Source organism: Lissotriton vulgaris, chromosome 7, assembly GCF_964263255.1.
Source record: "Lissotriton vulgaris chromosome 7, aLisVul1.2, whole genome shotgun sequence".
Lineage (NCBI taxonomy): Eukaryota > Metazoa > Chordata > Amphibia > Caudata > Salamandridae > Lissotriton > Lissotriton vulgaris.
The window spans coordinates 105,526,598-105,542,490 of record NC_141695.1 but is presented as its reverse complement, the minus strand read 5'-3'; the positions used below and the strand labels follow the sequence as shown (position 1 = coordinate 105,542,490).

At 42.7% G+C, this 15,893-nt stretch overlaps 1 protein-coding gene across 1 annotated transcript in view; it reads left to right on the top strand.

Annotated features, from left to right (window-relative positions):
- LOC147700920 (killer cell lectin-like receptor subfamily F member 1) overlaps positions 1-15,893 on the top strand; it is a 94,692-nt gene that overhangs the window by 34,594 nt on the left and 44,205 nt on the right. Inside the window, exon 2 of the mRNA XM_086928543.1 lies at positions 1,090-1,188. Within this exon, the coding sequence (XP_086784669.1) occupies positions 1,090-1,188 (99 nt within the window). The remainder of the gene's footprint in view (positions 1-1,089; positions 1,189-15,893) is intronic.

Here is a 15,893-nt window from a genome sequence, read left to right as displayed (position 1 = left end):
GGTGGTATACATCTATACTGCCTCATGTATCCAATGGAAAGAGAGTTGTACTAATACTTGATGTGCAAAACCCTGAGTGGTAGCTATGGTGAAAGCTTTTTGTAGCACAACAGTCCAAACTGAGTCTACCCGATGGCCTGGAAGATTCTCACTCATGGCCCCTGCTTTAGATGTGCAGAGGGGATGCCTGGACTGGTCTAGAGGAGCAAGGAATGGATACTTTTGTACCTGATGCACCAAAATTAGAGTAAAACTCAAAAACAATCTTGAACTGAGTGTGCATACAAGTGTGGAAAATGTGAAGACTGCACCTGAGCTTGATTCATGCTTTATCTGACATCTTGAAAGGGGGCAACAACCACAGACATGCTCATATGAGGGAGAAGTGAAAGGCAATCAGGGGTGTAGTGCCACAAAGGATTGCACACAGGAAGCCATCTTTATTTCAAGCTGAAATGAATAACACTTAAAACTGCCGTATCATCAAAAATACTTTCTTATTCTTGAAGACAAGCCCTGGGCTGTACATTGAAGTTATTCAGTCTTTTGTTGGTTTTTCGAGTTCTGAGCTCGAGTACCACACACGCTTCCTTCCAAAGAAGCAAGTGCTGAAAGGGCTATACTTGACCTCATTTGGAGAACCATAATAAGACGAGCAACAGGACACTAATGGCAAGCTAAATCAACCGGTTGGGGCACTGTGGTCCCTGTTTGCCCAATACCACCCTCCCCATGGGGTCTTACAAATGTATTAAAAACTTTGCATACGCCTTGATTTGATTTAATCATTTGTAAAGATAATAAAACACTACATGAATGTTTTGAAAATAGGCTCAGATTGCATTTTTTTCTACAGCTTGCATCTCCCTAGGAAATAGGTTACTTATCAATCAGTACTACATTTAGAAATCATTTCTAATAGGCAATATTGTGACTACCTTCAATAGTGTCTAAAAATGTATTGCCCTACAGCTGTGCTCCTCCAGCAAATTCCTAAACTAGGTACCATAGCAACAGTGGTTAGCTTTTGTACATATTTATTAATGGTTACCATACTTTGATTTTTTTCTCAATTTTTGTATTTTGCAGATGAGCCAGAGGGTCCCAGCTACACGAACAGGCGGTTACTCTGGATTAGTGGAGTTCTGAATATCCTTCTGGCCTTCGCAGTGATAGGACTTACAGTTTGTAAGTGGTGAAAATTCATCATACATTTTTTATTATATATATATATCATAGAAAGCTGTTAATACTGTTGGGAAGTTTTATAGTTTTTTTAACTGAGCAGAAAAATAAATGCAATAATAGGTTTTTCAAAATAATTCCCAGCTTCAAAAAACCAAGAGCCACCACAGTAGCTAAAACACTACTGCAGCACCCCAATACTGCTGTATCTTTCCTTAATTAGCTGGAGGATCCAGACCAGAAAACTACCAATCACCAGAATTATTGAGTAATGAAGTACCCATAACTGTCTTCCATTTAGGAACCGCAAGACAATCAGGGGTGACTAAAGCCAGGAAATGAATATCATATTAGCAACACTGCAACCGACATGATTCTAAATTTAGTTGTAATTTGGGAATACCATTCAGAAAACATCCTCAGATATGTTCTGTAGAACTTGTGAGAAGTTGGCCTGGTATATGCTGTCCACAAGTTATAGTGGGCACCTTGCACCAGTCCACACGACCCTTATTGATGATTAGGTTAAAGACAACCTTTATTGAAAGCTATCCTAGTGGTAGCCACGGAGAGCACACTTCAGGCAGTCTCAAAGGAATGTAAAGCAGCTTGGGTTACCAGATTATAACCTCCTGAATGACCAAATGAAAGGAGAACCGCACAAGGTATATATAAAATACATGTATTTATTATTAAACACTCTCTACTAAACTCTTTATTAGATTCGAGAACAAGATACACAATATTAAAGCACGAGAACGACAGTAATTAGAACAATACGCAGTGGGCCCCAGGGGGAGACCAAACCATACATTAAGAAAGTGGTATAACAACCACAACTTGACTAGACATAGTGCCTGGAGCACGTAGAATCGCTGGGAACCCAAGTAACCACCCAAGGTAGTGACACAGGGGACCCACGGGGGACGCGTGCAGTGTGAGAACACAGCCACGAGCTCCGTACTATCCTATCGGAAAGTCGCGGTGGGAATTTGAAAGATTAAGGACACTTAGGAGAAGGCTTTGAGCAAACCCTTTAAAACTTAGAAGGTTCTAAGACCAGCACCCATGTGAGCACCGGAGTACTCGTGTTACCTAACCCAGGAAAGCCGGATTCATAGGTGTCAAATAGTGTCGGAAATCTTGATTGTTTTCAATGGCCAGATGCTGCAAAGTGCTGCTGCTGTGAAGGGGAAAAGTGTCCGGTGTGATCAAAGGCTGGATCGGAGCTGTGAAGAACCTGAAAGCAGAGGGGACAGAGTCTGGGTCACTTGCCAATGACCAGGGGCTCGGTAGACGAATGCCCACCGATGTTGGGTGTTTCAGGTGCAAAGAGGTGCGAAGAGGTGAAGCTTGACTCTGCAGCCACGGGTACCAGGAGATATTGACGATGACCAAAGTCCACAGGCAAGCTGTCCCACGAAGGATGTCGAGTGCTGGGGAGGTCAGTGTCCGGATTGGGGACCAACAAGCCTTGGCAACAGCAACCCATGCAGTCAGGGAAAAGATGCTTCGGTGAGGACCAGCAAGGTCCTCGGGACTCCCCAAGTGAAGGAGTGTCAGAGCGATTGTATAGCATTACAACGCGAGGCTTACCACGGTTGCCATTACAACGCAGTTTTTACAACTCAAGTTGTTACAACGACTTGCGCTGTAAGCGCTGGATAGTGGAATAGTTTGATTTTCTATTCCAACTCCAGCCCACGTTACAGTAGGGAAGGTGTTGGAATAGAAAATAAAACTATTTCCTATCCAACAGCGCCCTCCAGCGCAAGTCCTTGTAACGACTTGCGTTATAATAGCAGTGTTGTAATGGTAGCGCGTGGTAATACCCGCGTTGTAAAGGATGTTCTCCGTCAGAGCACGTCTGGAGCAACTATGTAAGCCCTTTGAAAGCTAAAGTTCCCTTCTCAGGGACCCACAGGTTGACGGACCAGTGATCGCGAAGGGACCTTGAGAGAAATCAGAAAATACCAGCCCACGGAACACTCGTGGAGTGTAGGTTTTTTAATCTTTGGTGGAATCACGACTTGGGGTGGGACTACAAGTAGCCCAAAGCACAGCCTCAGCGATTTCCAAAAAGCATATGCTGCTGCAAATGATCACGGTGTCCAGGGGTACAGGTTATATGGTCCCCAGGAGGGCTACGGGTCTCAGGTTTGCTGAGAGCACTGATTGGCCTCGGGGAAGCTTAGGAACCCACCTCCTGTGTTGCAAAATCTTCAGAGTCCTTCAGAAGCTGCGTAGATGCAAACCAGATATATGTGTTGAAGTGCCTGCTTTGCAGGGGAGTAACTCCAAGGGAGATTCTTCAGTTTTCCAGCAAAGCGTAGATCGTCGAAGGATACTTGGTTTCTGTAGCAGAGTTTCGTCCAGGTAAAACTCTACAGTCCTGTAGCCAGAGGTTCCAACTTCATACCCTAGGAAGAGGTGGGACAAACTCTGGGGACCCACCTATGGGAGGGACAGGACAGAGGGGTGGCTACACCCATGTTCTTTGTCCAGTTTTGCGCCAGAGCAGGGACTGACAACACCTGCAACCAGTTTGAGCTGGACTAAGCACAAGGACACCAAATGTGCCCCTAGTGCAGACATCAAAGCACTCTTGGAGTGCACCCACCCAGCCCCAGTACACTTAAGCCTGTCTGGGAGGTGGTCACACCTCGCTGTGACAGGAAACCTATTGTACAACTTCCCCTGCCGGACTTTCGTCCAGCAACAGGAGGGCAGACGCATGTCTGTGGTTGGCAGCATCCAGTTAGTGATGCCAGGGTTCTGCGAAGCTGGTACCAGGTGTACTGGTGTAGTCATATTTCTCCCTCTAGTAGGGTGGAATCATACCTCCCACACCAGTTACTGGTGTGGAGGTATGATTCCAAGGTGTTTAACACCAAACAAGACATGTTTCCATGCAGCCGTTTTATACTTAGCATTTACCACAAGGTTATAATGCACTTAAGAGTATATGGTTGGCTGCATCACAAACAACCCCGGAATAGAAGTTCTGAAGGCTGCAGAGAGGCTCTGCTCATGCAGTTGCATCCTCTCATATAAACCCAGCACCCTGCCTTCAGGATTGATAAGACATGCCATAGGGGTGACTGATAGGTTTATGTGTGCTGTGATATGGTTAGATATAGTGAACCTATATCTAAGTAAGGGGTGCATACACCACCTTACACAGGCTGCTGTAGCAGACCTGTTGTGTCATTTTCAATGGTCTCCCAGGGGTGGCATAATACATGCTGAAGCCCCTGAGAGGCCTATGGGATACCTATGCCCTGGGTATATAGTATACCATATACTAGGGACTTATAAGGGTACCCAAGAATCCAATCTGTGGTGTACCTAAAGTATGTGCAATCAATTTAGAGAGAAAGCAGCTAGGCTGGGGTCCAAGATAGCAGGATCCCAGCCAGACCTTGTTGAAAATAGTGAAACATCAGCAAAAAGTGGGGGTAACTATAAGAAGCAGATCCTACTCTCCTACAGGACTTATCTCAACAGGTACTCGGTACACAGTCTAAATATCGATTCCTAATTGTCGACCTACACAAAAATCGAGTTGGAAATATCGAAGGTACAGAATTTCGATGTCAAGAATATCTTTGGACAGAATATCAACCCTAAGGTAAGTAATATCGAATTTATTTATATCGATGTAAGTAATATCGAAGTTAGTAATATTGATAGCATATATATCGATGTAACTAATTTCGATGTTACTAATATCGATATTGTTATTATTTTATGTATTTAATTATGTATGTGTAATATGATTTTGTTAAGTATTTTAATTTTTTTTAATTATATGTGTATTATTTTTATATATTAATAATGTTATTTTTAAGTAAATGTTATGTTTTAGTACCGGAGCGGGTTGTGGGTTTATGGGGGAACAGGGTGGGAAGTAATTTAAATATACTAAATTACTTAGTAATTTTTAGGAATTATAAATACATTTTAATTAATTTGTGTTGTGGGTTTATAGGGGAATTATAGGGGAATTGGGTGGGTAGTAATTTAATTGTAATTAATTAATGATTTATATTTTTTTGTTATGGATAATTATTTTATTTATAACTAATTATTAATTGGCAATTAATTATTTAAATTGATAATTTTTTTAAAATTGGGAATTAATGTTTTTAATTGTTATTTAATTTTGTTAATTGATAATTCATGTTTGTAATTGGGAAATAATTTTTGTAATTGGTAATTTATTATTTAATTTGTTAATCATTTTGTTATTTGGCAATTATTCTTTTTAATTGGTAATTATTTTTATTAATTGGAAAATATTTGTAATTCATTGGTAATTAATGTTTTATAAAAAGTATTATTTGGTATAAAAAATCATTTTATTGTTTAATAATTTTTAAATGTGAAATAATTTTAAATATTATTTTTTTGTAATGAAAAATATTTTTTTGTTTAATATTTATTATTTGGTGAGTAATATTTATGAATTAATATTTATTGGTATTTGTTAATGTATTGTTAATGAATTATTCAAATGTAATTGCTTTTAATAATTATTAATTGTTTGTAAATGATGTGGATTTATTTTAAAATTATATCATACATTATTTTAAAATAAAAATTATTTATAAGTATGTTATATTTAAATTCTACGCTATCCAAGGTTTTCCCTACTGTTGCACCCTCTGGAGTTGGAATAGTAATTTTTACCCCTTTGCTATCCAACGCTTTCAGTACTGTTGCCCTCTCTGGAGTGGAAATAGTAATTTTTACCCTTACGCTCGCCAACGCTTTCCCTACTGTTTCACTCTCTGGAGTGGGAATAGTAATTTTTACCCCTACGCTATCCAACACTTTCCCTACTGTTGCACCCTCTGGAGTTGGAATAGTAATTTTTACCCACCCGCTATCCAACGCTTACCCTACTGTTGGACTCTCTGGAGTGGGAACAGTTATTATTACCCACCCTCTATCCAACGCTTTCCCTACTGTTGCACTCTCTGGAGTGGGGTAAGTAATTTTTACCCCTACGCTATCCAACGCTTTCCCTACTGTTGCACTCTCTGGAGTGGGAATAGTAATTTTTACCCCTACACTATCCAACGTTTTCCCTGCTGTTACACTCTCTGGAGTTGGAATAGTATTTTTACCCCTACGCTATCCAACGCTTTCCCTACTGTTCCACTCTCTGAAGTGGGAATAGTAATTTTTACCCACCCGCTATCCAATGCTTTCCTTACTGTTGCACTCTCTGGAGTGGGAATAGTAATGTTTACCCCTACGCTATCCAATGCTTTCCCTACTGTTGCACTATCTGGAGTGGGAATAGTAATTTTTACCGCTACACTATCCAACGTTTTCCCTGCTGTTTCACTCTCTGGAGTTGGAATAGTAATTTTACCCCTACGCTATCCAACGCTTTCCCCACTGTTGCACTCTCTGGAGTGGCAATAGTAATTTTTACCCCTATGCTATCCAACGCTTTCCCTACTGTTGCACTCTCTGGAGTGGGAATAGTAATTTTTACCCTTACGCTATCCAACGCTTTCCCTACTGTTGCACTCTCTGGAGTGGGAATAGTCATTTTTACCGCTACACTATCCAACGTTTTCCCTGCTGTTTCACTCTCTGGAGTTGGAATAGTAATTTTACCCCTACGCTATCCAACGCTTTCCCCACTGTTGCACTCTCTGGAGTGGCAATAGTAATTTTTACCCCTATGCTATCCAACGCTTTCCCTACTGTTGCACTCTCTGGAGTGGGAATAGTAATTTTTACCCTTACGCTATCCAACGCTTTCCCTACTGTTGCACTCTCTGGAGTGGGAATAGTCATTTTTACCCCTACGCTATCCAAAGCTTACCCTATTGTTGCACTCTCTGGAGTGGGAATAGGAATTTTTACCCACCCGCTATCCAACGCTTTCCCTACTGTTGCACTCTCTGGAGTAGGAATAGTAATGTTTACCCCTACACTATCCAATGCTTTCCCTACTGTTGCACTATCTGGAGTGGGAATAGTAATTTTACATTCTACGCTATCCAATGTTTTCATTACTGTAGTTTTTTTTGGACTTTAAATAGTAGTTTTATTTATTTATGTATTTAATATTTTTTGTATAATTTTATATAATGTATTTAATTAAGTTTACAAATATTGAAAGTATATTTAATTTTATTATATTTATTAAATATAATTGTTTATTTTTATTTATGTTATTATTTTATGTGTGTAGATATTTTTGTAATGTATAGTATATTTTAATAATGTATAAGTAATTAAAATAATTAATAATATTTATTATTAAGTAAGTATATATTATATGTTATGTTTATTTTTAATAACAGATTTATTATTCAATATGTATTATTTAATAATTTTAATAATTATTAAATATGTTTACATTAGTTTATTTTATTTATAAGTATTATTTACTTTATTTTACTTTTTATTTTTTACAGAAAAAAACCCAATATTTTTAATTACTATATTTTTAACATCTATATTTTGGTTTCGATATTTTTATACTTACCATGTTGTAGATAGGGTGTCGATATACTTCTAAAAAACAAAACAAGTATGTGGAGGGTTAAGGGGAATATTTAATGACCCGTCTGCTCATACCCCTATATACGATATACAACACACAACAGAGCAGACCAGGTCTGAAAAAAGTGTGTAAATGTACTGGCGAAGGTGCAAAAAATGGATGCATGTATGAACATATGATGCTGAGGATCACTGACTAGATGAATCCCATCAGACCACCCATTATGGTGGAATTTACGTCATGTGGGATATTACTGATCATTCCAAAACACAACCGACCTTGTAGTGCCGATATGGAAATGGATGTCAGGAAACTAGCCGTGATATTCATCTTGAAGTGATATTTACTAAAGTGCAGTGCCTATGTGACAGTAGTGAAATAAAATAAAATTGACTACACGGGCGTTGTAAAATATTCAAACCGCGCTCCATGTGTCAAGAGTTAAAAACACGCCGAGTAATAAGATTACCCTATGGCGTTGTGCAAATCGGTCGACATGTTTCAGCCCATGGGGCATTGCCCCGGCTTTCTTCAGGACCATAACCAGAAATGCTACTGCAACTATGAGTGAAGTGTTACATCAACAACAGACAATGTACTCAGAAATAGGTACATATCTACCAGGAACCATCACATTTGAATGCCCACTGGAAGGAAAGGAGAACATCTTCTTCCTAAAAAATAAAAATTGTTTTACAACAACACCATCTATCAACTATACATCCATATAAATACACACAGGCCGCACAGACAGAACACACTTGCATGAATGATTCGCATTCAGCGTGATATGAAAAGCTTAATAGCTAAAACAACATGAGGCATTTCCTCATGGTGCTACTCACCCAGCTTTGTGTGGGTGAAGACCTCACCTCACCCGGCAACCGTTTGGGAGTATGAGGCCCCGCTCTATAGTGTAGAAAAAACGAAACCATGAGTGCACAGCTCTATAGTATCCAAGCCAATTGCTCTACACCCAAACCCAACAGACGTGTGATAGTACCCCCACTGTTCACCCATACAAAACCTACATTAATGTCCAAAGGACGTTTGGAAGACACAAATGCTATAGTGCCCTTAGTATCATAGGGCACAGAAAAATAGGGCACGGAAAAATACTCTTGTTGACCTCTGAGTGTGTTCTTAATAGGTCATGAGAAACTGTCTAGAAACACAGTATAAAGTTATATGTGCCCCTAGAACTAGTAATAGGGACTGTCCATAGTAAAGGGCTCCTCAAAAACATAGAACAACAAAGTCCTCAGTAAGACCTTGAGTCTAATGGGCCTGAAGGGCCGTCCGAGACTCGACTACACGAGGTGCCTCGACTAAACCACTAATTAAGGGTTAACTACAGTGAGAAAAAGCCAACAGGAGACTAACCTGTCCGTCGGTGCCTCTGATGGTAAAACGAGCGGAAGTGGAGGTATTGGTCAGACCGCCCATCACACTTTGGTAACCGCCGGTAATTGAATCCAGTGGCAGTAATGGCCATTGAGAATCAACAGACTGTAGACGACGGCGTGAAAAAAGAGACACTGCTCATGCGTGCATGCGCAATAGCCTCAAACAGACTGTAGGCGCCAGCGTGAGCGGAGAGACACTGATCTTGCGCACACGCGCTGTAATGTCAATCCCCCGAGAGATGACGTGTGTTTCTTTTTATCTATTGTTTATTTAACGCACCGTGAGGGGATTTGTAAAAGCTTTAGTCTTACGGGTGCTAATGGGTTGAAAAAGACCCGAATGTCCTGGGAATGCTGATCAGATTGAAGAGCATATTATGGGTATAGTAGTTCCTTTGGTCTCAAGACCACCCAAGATTGATATGCATGCCAGGTTACAAGACACAATAAACGTGTCATACGCCCAATGCTTATTCACACGGGGAAGGGTTTAACTGAGGTATCTCGTATGGAGTGCTCGTGGTGTGAAGAGACTAAGCCCCGAAGCAGAAAATAAATGATGGGTGTGATGGTGTGATGGTGTGATGGGCGGTCTGACCAATACCTCCACTTCCGCTCGTTTTACCATCAGAGGCACCGACGGACAGGTTAGTCTCCTGTTGGCTTTTTCTCGCTGTAGTTAACCCTTAATTAGTGGTTTAGTCGAGGCACCTCGTGTAGTCGAGTCTCGGACGGCCCTTCAGGCCCATTAGACTCAAGGTCTTACCGAGGACTTTGTTGTTCTATGTTTTTGAGGAGCCCTTTACTATGGACAGTCCCTATTACTAGTTCTAGGGGCACATATAACTTTATACTGTGTTTCTAGACAGTTTCTCATGACCTATTAAGAACACACTCAGAGGTCAACAAGAGTATTTTTCCGTGCCCTATTTTTCCGTGCCCTATGATACTAAGGGCACTATAGCATCTGTGTCTTCCAAACGTCCTTTGGACATTAATGTAGGTTTTGTAAGGGTGAACAGTGGGGGTACTATCACACGTCTGTTGGGTTTGGGTGTAGAGCAATTGGCTTGGATACTATAGAGCTGTGCACTCATGGTTTCCTTTTTTCTACACTATAGAGCGGGGCCTCATACTCCCGAGCGGTTGCGGGTGAGGTGAGGTCTTCACCCACACAAAGCTGGGTGAGTAGCACCATGAGGAAATGCCTCATGTTGTTTTAGCTATTAAGCTTTTCATATCACGCTGAATGCGAATCATTCATGCAAGTGTGTTCTGTCTGTGCGGCCTGTGTGTATTTATATGGATGTATAGTTGATAGATGGTGTTGTTGTAAAACAATTTTTGTTTTTTAGGAAGAAGATGTTCTCCTTTCCTTCCAGTGGGCATTCAAATGTGATGGTTCCTGGTAGATATGTACCTATTTCTTAGTACATTGTCTGTTGTTGATGTAACACTTCACTCATAGTTGCAGTAGCATTTCTGGTTATGGTCCTGAAGAAAGCCGGGGCAATGCCCCATGGGCTGAAACATGTCGACCGATTTGCACAACGCCATAGGGTAATCTTATTACTCGGCGTGTTTTTAACTCTTGACACATGGAGCGCGGTTTGAATATTTTACAACGCCCGTGTAGTCAATTTTATTTTATTTCACTACTGTCACATAGGCACTGCACTTTAGTAAATATCACTTCAAGATGAATATCACGGCTAGTTTCCTGACATCCATTTCCATATTGGCACTACAAGGTCGGTTGTGTTTTGGAATGATCAGTAATATCCCACATGACGTAAATTCCACCATAATGGGTGGTCTGATGGGATTCATCTAGTCAGTGATCCTCAGCATCATATGTTCATACATGCATCCATTTTTTGCACCTTCGCCAGTACAGTTACACACTTTTTTCAGACCTGGTCTGCTCTGTTGTGTGTTGTATATCGTATATAGGGGTATGAGCAGACAGGTCATTAAATATTCCCCTTGACCCTCCACATACTTGTTTTGTTTTTTAGAATTAAGAGCAACTGTCCAGTTGCGGGTCTTTTTTGAATGGATGCAACGCACTTCTGGTTGCATCCGCCAAGCTCACCCAACATAATTGTGTATGTTACCCTTCTGATAGCCCATTCTAACACCTACCTTCTTTGACACTTGAGATAATTACGAACCCTCCAAAATCATAAGCATAATGATCCTGTACATGGGCCACTTTGCGTTTCATCTAGATAGCGACCCTTCAGGATGTCACTACTGGTTTCGAATTTGAGGCACAGTCTTCTTTACGATAAACAGTTTGCAGCGGATGTCACACTTCACCTTTGAGTGACTCTGCATAGATCATTTATTTTCTGCTTCGGGGCTTAGTCTCTTCACACCACGAGCACTCCATACGAGATACCTCAGTTAAACCCTTCCCCGTGTGAATAAGCATTGGGCGTATGACACGTTTATTGTGTCTTGTAACCTGGCATGCATATCAATCTTGGGTGGTCTTGAGACCAAAGGAACTACTATACCCATAATATGCTCTTCAATCTGATCAGCATTCCCAGGACATTCGGGTCTTTTTCAACCCATTAGCACCCGTAAGACTAAAGCTTTTACAAATCCCCTCACGGTGCGTTAAATAAACAATAGATAAAAAGAAACACACGTCATCTCTCGGGGGATTGACATTACAGCGCGTGTGCGCAAGAGCAGTGTCTCTCCGCTCACGCTGGCGCCTACAGTCTGTTTGAGGCTATTGCGCATGCACGCATGAGCAGTGTCTCTTTTTTCACGCCGTCGTCTACAGTCTGTTGATTCTCAATGGCCATTACTGCCACTGGATTCAATTACCGGCGGTTACAAAAGTGTGATGGGCGGTCTGACCAATACCTCCACTTCCGCTCGTTTTAGCATCAGAGGCACCGACGGACAGGTTAGTCTCCTGTTGGCTTTTTCTCGCTGTAGTTAACCCTTAATTAGTGGTTTAGTCGAGGCACCTCGTGTAGTCGAGTCTCGGACGGCCCTTCAGGCCCATTAGACTCAAGGTCTTACCGAGGACTTTGTTGTTCTATGTTTTTGAGGAGCCCTTTACTATGGACAGTCCCTTTTACTAGTTCTAGGGGCACATATAACTTTATACTGTGTTTCTAGACAGTTTCTCATGACCTATTAAGAACACACTCAGAGGTCAACAAGAGTATTTTTCCGTGCCCTATTTTTCCGTGCCCTATGATACTAAGGGCACTATAGCATTTGTGTCTTCCAAACGTCCTTTGGACATTAATGTAGGTTTTGTAAGCGTGAACAGTGGGGGTACTATCACACGTCTGTTGGGTTCGGGTGTAGAGCAATTGGCTTGGATACTATAGAGCTGTGCACTCATGGTTTCCTTTTTTCTACACTATAGAGCGGGGCCTCATACTCCCGAGCGGTTGCCGGGTGAGGTGAGGTCTTCACCCACACAAAGCTGGGTGAGTAGCACCATGAGGAAATGCCTCATGTTGTTTTAGCTATTAAGCTTTTCATATCACGCTGAATGCGAATCATTCATGCAAGTGTGTTCTGTCTGTGCGGCCTGTGTGTATTTATATGGATGTATAGTTGATAGATGGTGTTGTTGTAAAACAATTTTTGTTTTTTAGGAAGAAGATGTTCTCCTTTCCTTCCAGTGGGCATTCAAATGTGATGGTTCCTGGTAGATATGTACCTATTTCTTAGTACATTGTCTGTTGTTGATGTAACACTTCACTCATAGTTGCAGTAGCATTTCTGGTTATGGTCCTGAAGAAAGCCGGGGCAATGCCCCATGGGCTGAAACATGTCGACCGATTTGCACAACGCCATAGGGTAATCTTATTACTCGGCGTGTTTTTAACTCTTGACACATGGAGCACGGTTTGAATATTTTACAACGCCTGTGTAGTCAATTTTATTTTATTTCACTACTGTCACATAGGCACTGCACTTTAGTAAATATCACTTCAAGATGAATATCACGGCTAGTTTCCTGACATCCATTTCCATATCGGCACTACAAGGTCGGTTGTGTTTTGGAATGATCAGTAATATCCCACATGACGTAAATTCCACCATAATGGGTGGTCTGATGGGATTCATCTAGTCAGTGATCCTCAGCATCATATGTTCATACATGCATCCATTTTTTGCACCTTCGCCAGTACAGTTACACACTTTTTTCAGACCTGGTCTGCTCTGTTGTGTGTTGTGTGTCGATATACTTGCCTTCAATATTCCAGCATCAATGTTTTGTAGGTCGATATTATCTCTGTCGATATTCTGTCAGAGGTTCCTGGTACTCATGTAGGAAGATAGACAAAAAGCTGAAGGCTTCCCTGACTTCCATGTCTGTTGTTTTCACCCTCTTTGAAAGGGTGGGCATCAACATTGTTGGGCCCTTTGACCCCAAGACTGCCCTAGGCAACAGGTTTATCCTGCTTTTTGGTGGATCATGCCACTAGTTATCCGGCGGCCATACCTCTGAGGACCGGGACTGCACCTGCAGTAGCTAGGTCCCTGATGGGAATTTTCACCAGCGGGAGTTTCAGAAAGGAAGTGGTTTTGACAGGTGCATCAACTGCATGTCTGCGAATATAAAGTGCATGCTGGATGAGTGTAGGGTAACTTACAATTTCTCTACCCCCTATAACCCTCAAACTAATGGGCTTGTTGAAAGGTTCAACAAGACCCTGAAAGGCATCATTATGGGCCTGCCTGAGCCCATGAGGAAGTGGGTGTCTTCTTACCATGCCTGTTCTTCACCTACAGAGAGGTGCCACAGAATGGAGTTATGTTCATCCCTTTTGAACTCCTCTATGGCAGCCCTGCAAGGGGACCTCTTAGTCTGGTTAAGGAGGGATAGGAGCAAGCGCCCAAGAACACCCCCACCTCCAGCATGTGGTCAGTTACATGCTAGTCTTCTGGTAGATGCAAAGTACTGGACAAAAGGGTTCTGAGTACCTAGAAGTTAGCAAGTTAGCCAGGAGGTCATGAAACTCTGGTACAACCAGAAGGCTATTCTGGAGTGTCAGCCTGGCTAGAAAGTGTGGGCAATGAGCTAGTGGAGCCCTGGGCCCTCCAAGACAGTTGGACAGGGCCCTAGGAGGTGAAAGAGAAGAAGGTGGAGTCCACCTACCTGGTGGACCTCAAGATCCCCAGAAACCTTCTAAGTGCCCTCCATATCAATTGTCTCAAGCCAAACTAAGAGGTCTGAGATCACCATTCTGCTGGAGTCAGATGATGGAGTGGAGGAGGAGAGTGGATCTCTCCCTGACTGCCTATCATCTAAGGAGAAAGATGGGTCAGTGGAACTTGTCAATCTCTCTTCTACCATTAGACCAGACTGCAAAGGGGCTGTCACCAGTTGTTGGGACTGTTTGTGTCCCTGTTCTCCCTCACACCTGGACTTACACACCAGTGTACCCATCATATAAACACTGGTGACATTCCACCTGTCAAAAACAAGATGCACAGATTGTCAGACATGATGAAGGCCAGCATTAAGGAGTAAGTCTCAATGGTGCTGGAGTTGGGAGTGACTGAGCACTCCAGCATTCCCTGGTCAAGCCCTGTGGTGTCAAAAAAGGGTAAGGCTGTCGGCCTGTTTCACGATTGCCCGGCGTTAACCGCCTCTATACCATTCTGGTTACCAAACAAAGAGACAGGCGCTGGAGACTGGAAGGCAGGAAACAGAGGTTTTTATTCCGACGGAGCAGAACACATCAGATCAGACAACAAGGTATCGAGGTGCTCTCACAGCCTCTCTGAGGCCTGGCCTCTTATACACTGGTTTATGCCATGTGACCTTTCTTTATTACAATCAAGACATTGTGAAGTAAGGAAAAAGACATCCCCGTAATCCTCGTGTCAATCCCACCCCCACATGCCTCCACAATAGAGGTCCTCAACCTGCTGATAAGAGGAGGGGGTTATCACGCAGCTGAGTGTTCTGCCGATTCTTAGGATGTGTGCGCCTGATCATATCCCAGGGGGTGGGGAGGCCCTGATCAATAGTGGGTCCTTTGAAAAGGAGTGACTTCATACAATAGAGGGCAATAAAACTGCGTCTTCCGACTAGGTGAAGGCCTGGGACCTCGTGCGGCCGGTCGGATTCAGAGGAAAGGGTCATCAAAGGAGAAGTATTCATGAGGGGAATGGTCTGGGCGGACAAACAAGCGCGGAGCTTATCAACAGAGGGGTATTCATGAAAGGAGAGGAGGTGTTGGTCAGGCGCGGGTGCGACTCCCAAGGACAGGGTCATGCGGACTTGTGCATGTGAGGGAGGGGGCAGCCAGGGTGCGCGGAGGACGCTCGCAGGGTCAGGGGAGCGCGCTGGCGATCGATCGTGAACAGGGAGACCATGGTACCCCAAAATGACTGCCGTGCAGGTTATACGTGGGTGACAAGCTGGCGCAGATGATGTTCAGTTCGTAAACTTAAATTTCCACAGTGGTGCTGGTGCCCCAGGCCACCCCACTGGGCGCCACTCCAAACTTCGGTACCGAGTGAACAACAGGGGCCTCAGCAGGTCATCCTGTACAGGAGCAATGAGGTCCTGCATGTTTCTCTGACATACTCTCTCCTCAGGGAGATGAATTCCACCTCATCCCAATGTAGTACAGTGGCGTGCCAATGGGGAATCCCTGGACGGAAGGATGCCTTACAGTGCATTATGAGCAGCTGCCTAGGCTAGAAGGAGAGCTAGGTGGGTGTAAATCCCTAGAATGCAACATTCTAGTGGGCATAGCTCTTGGCAGTCA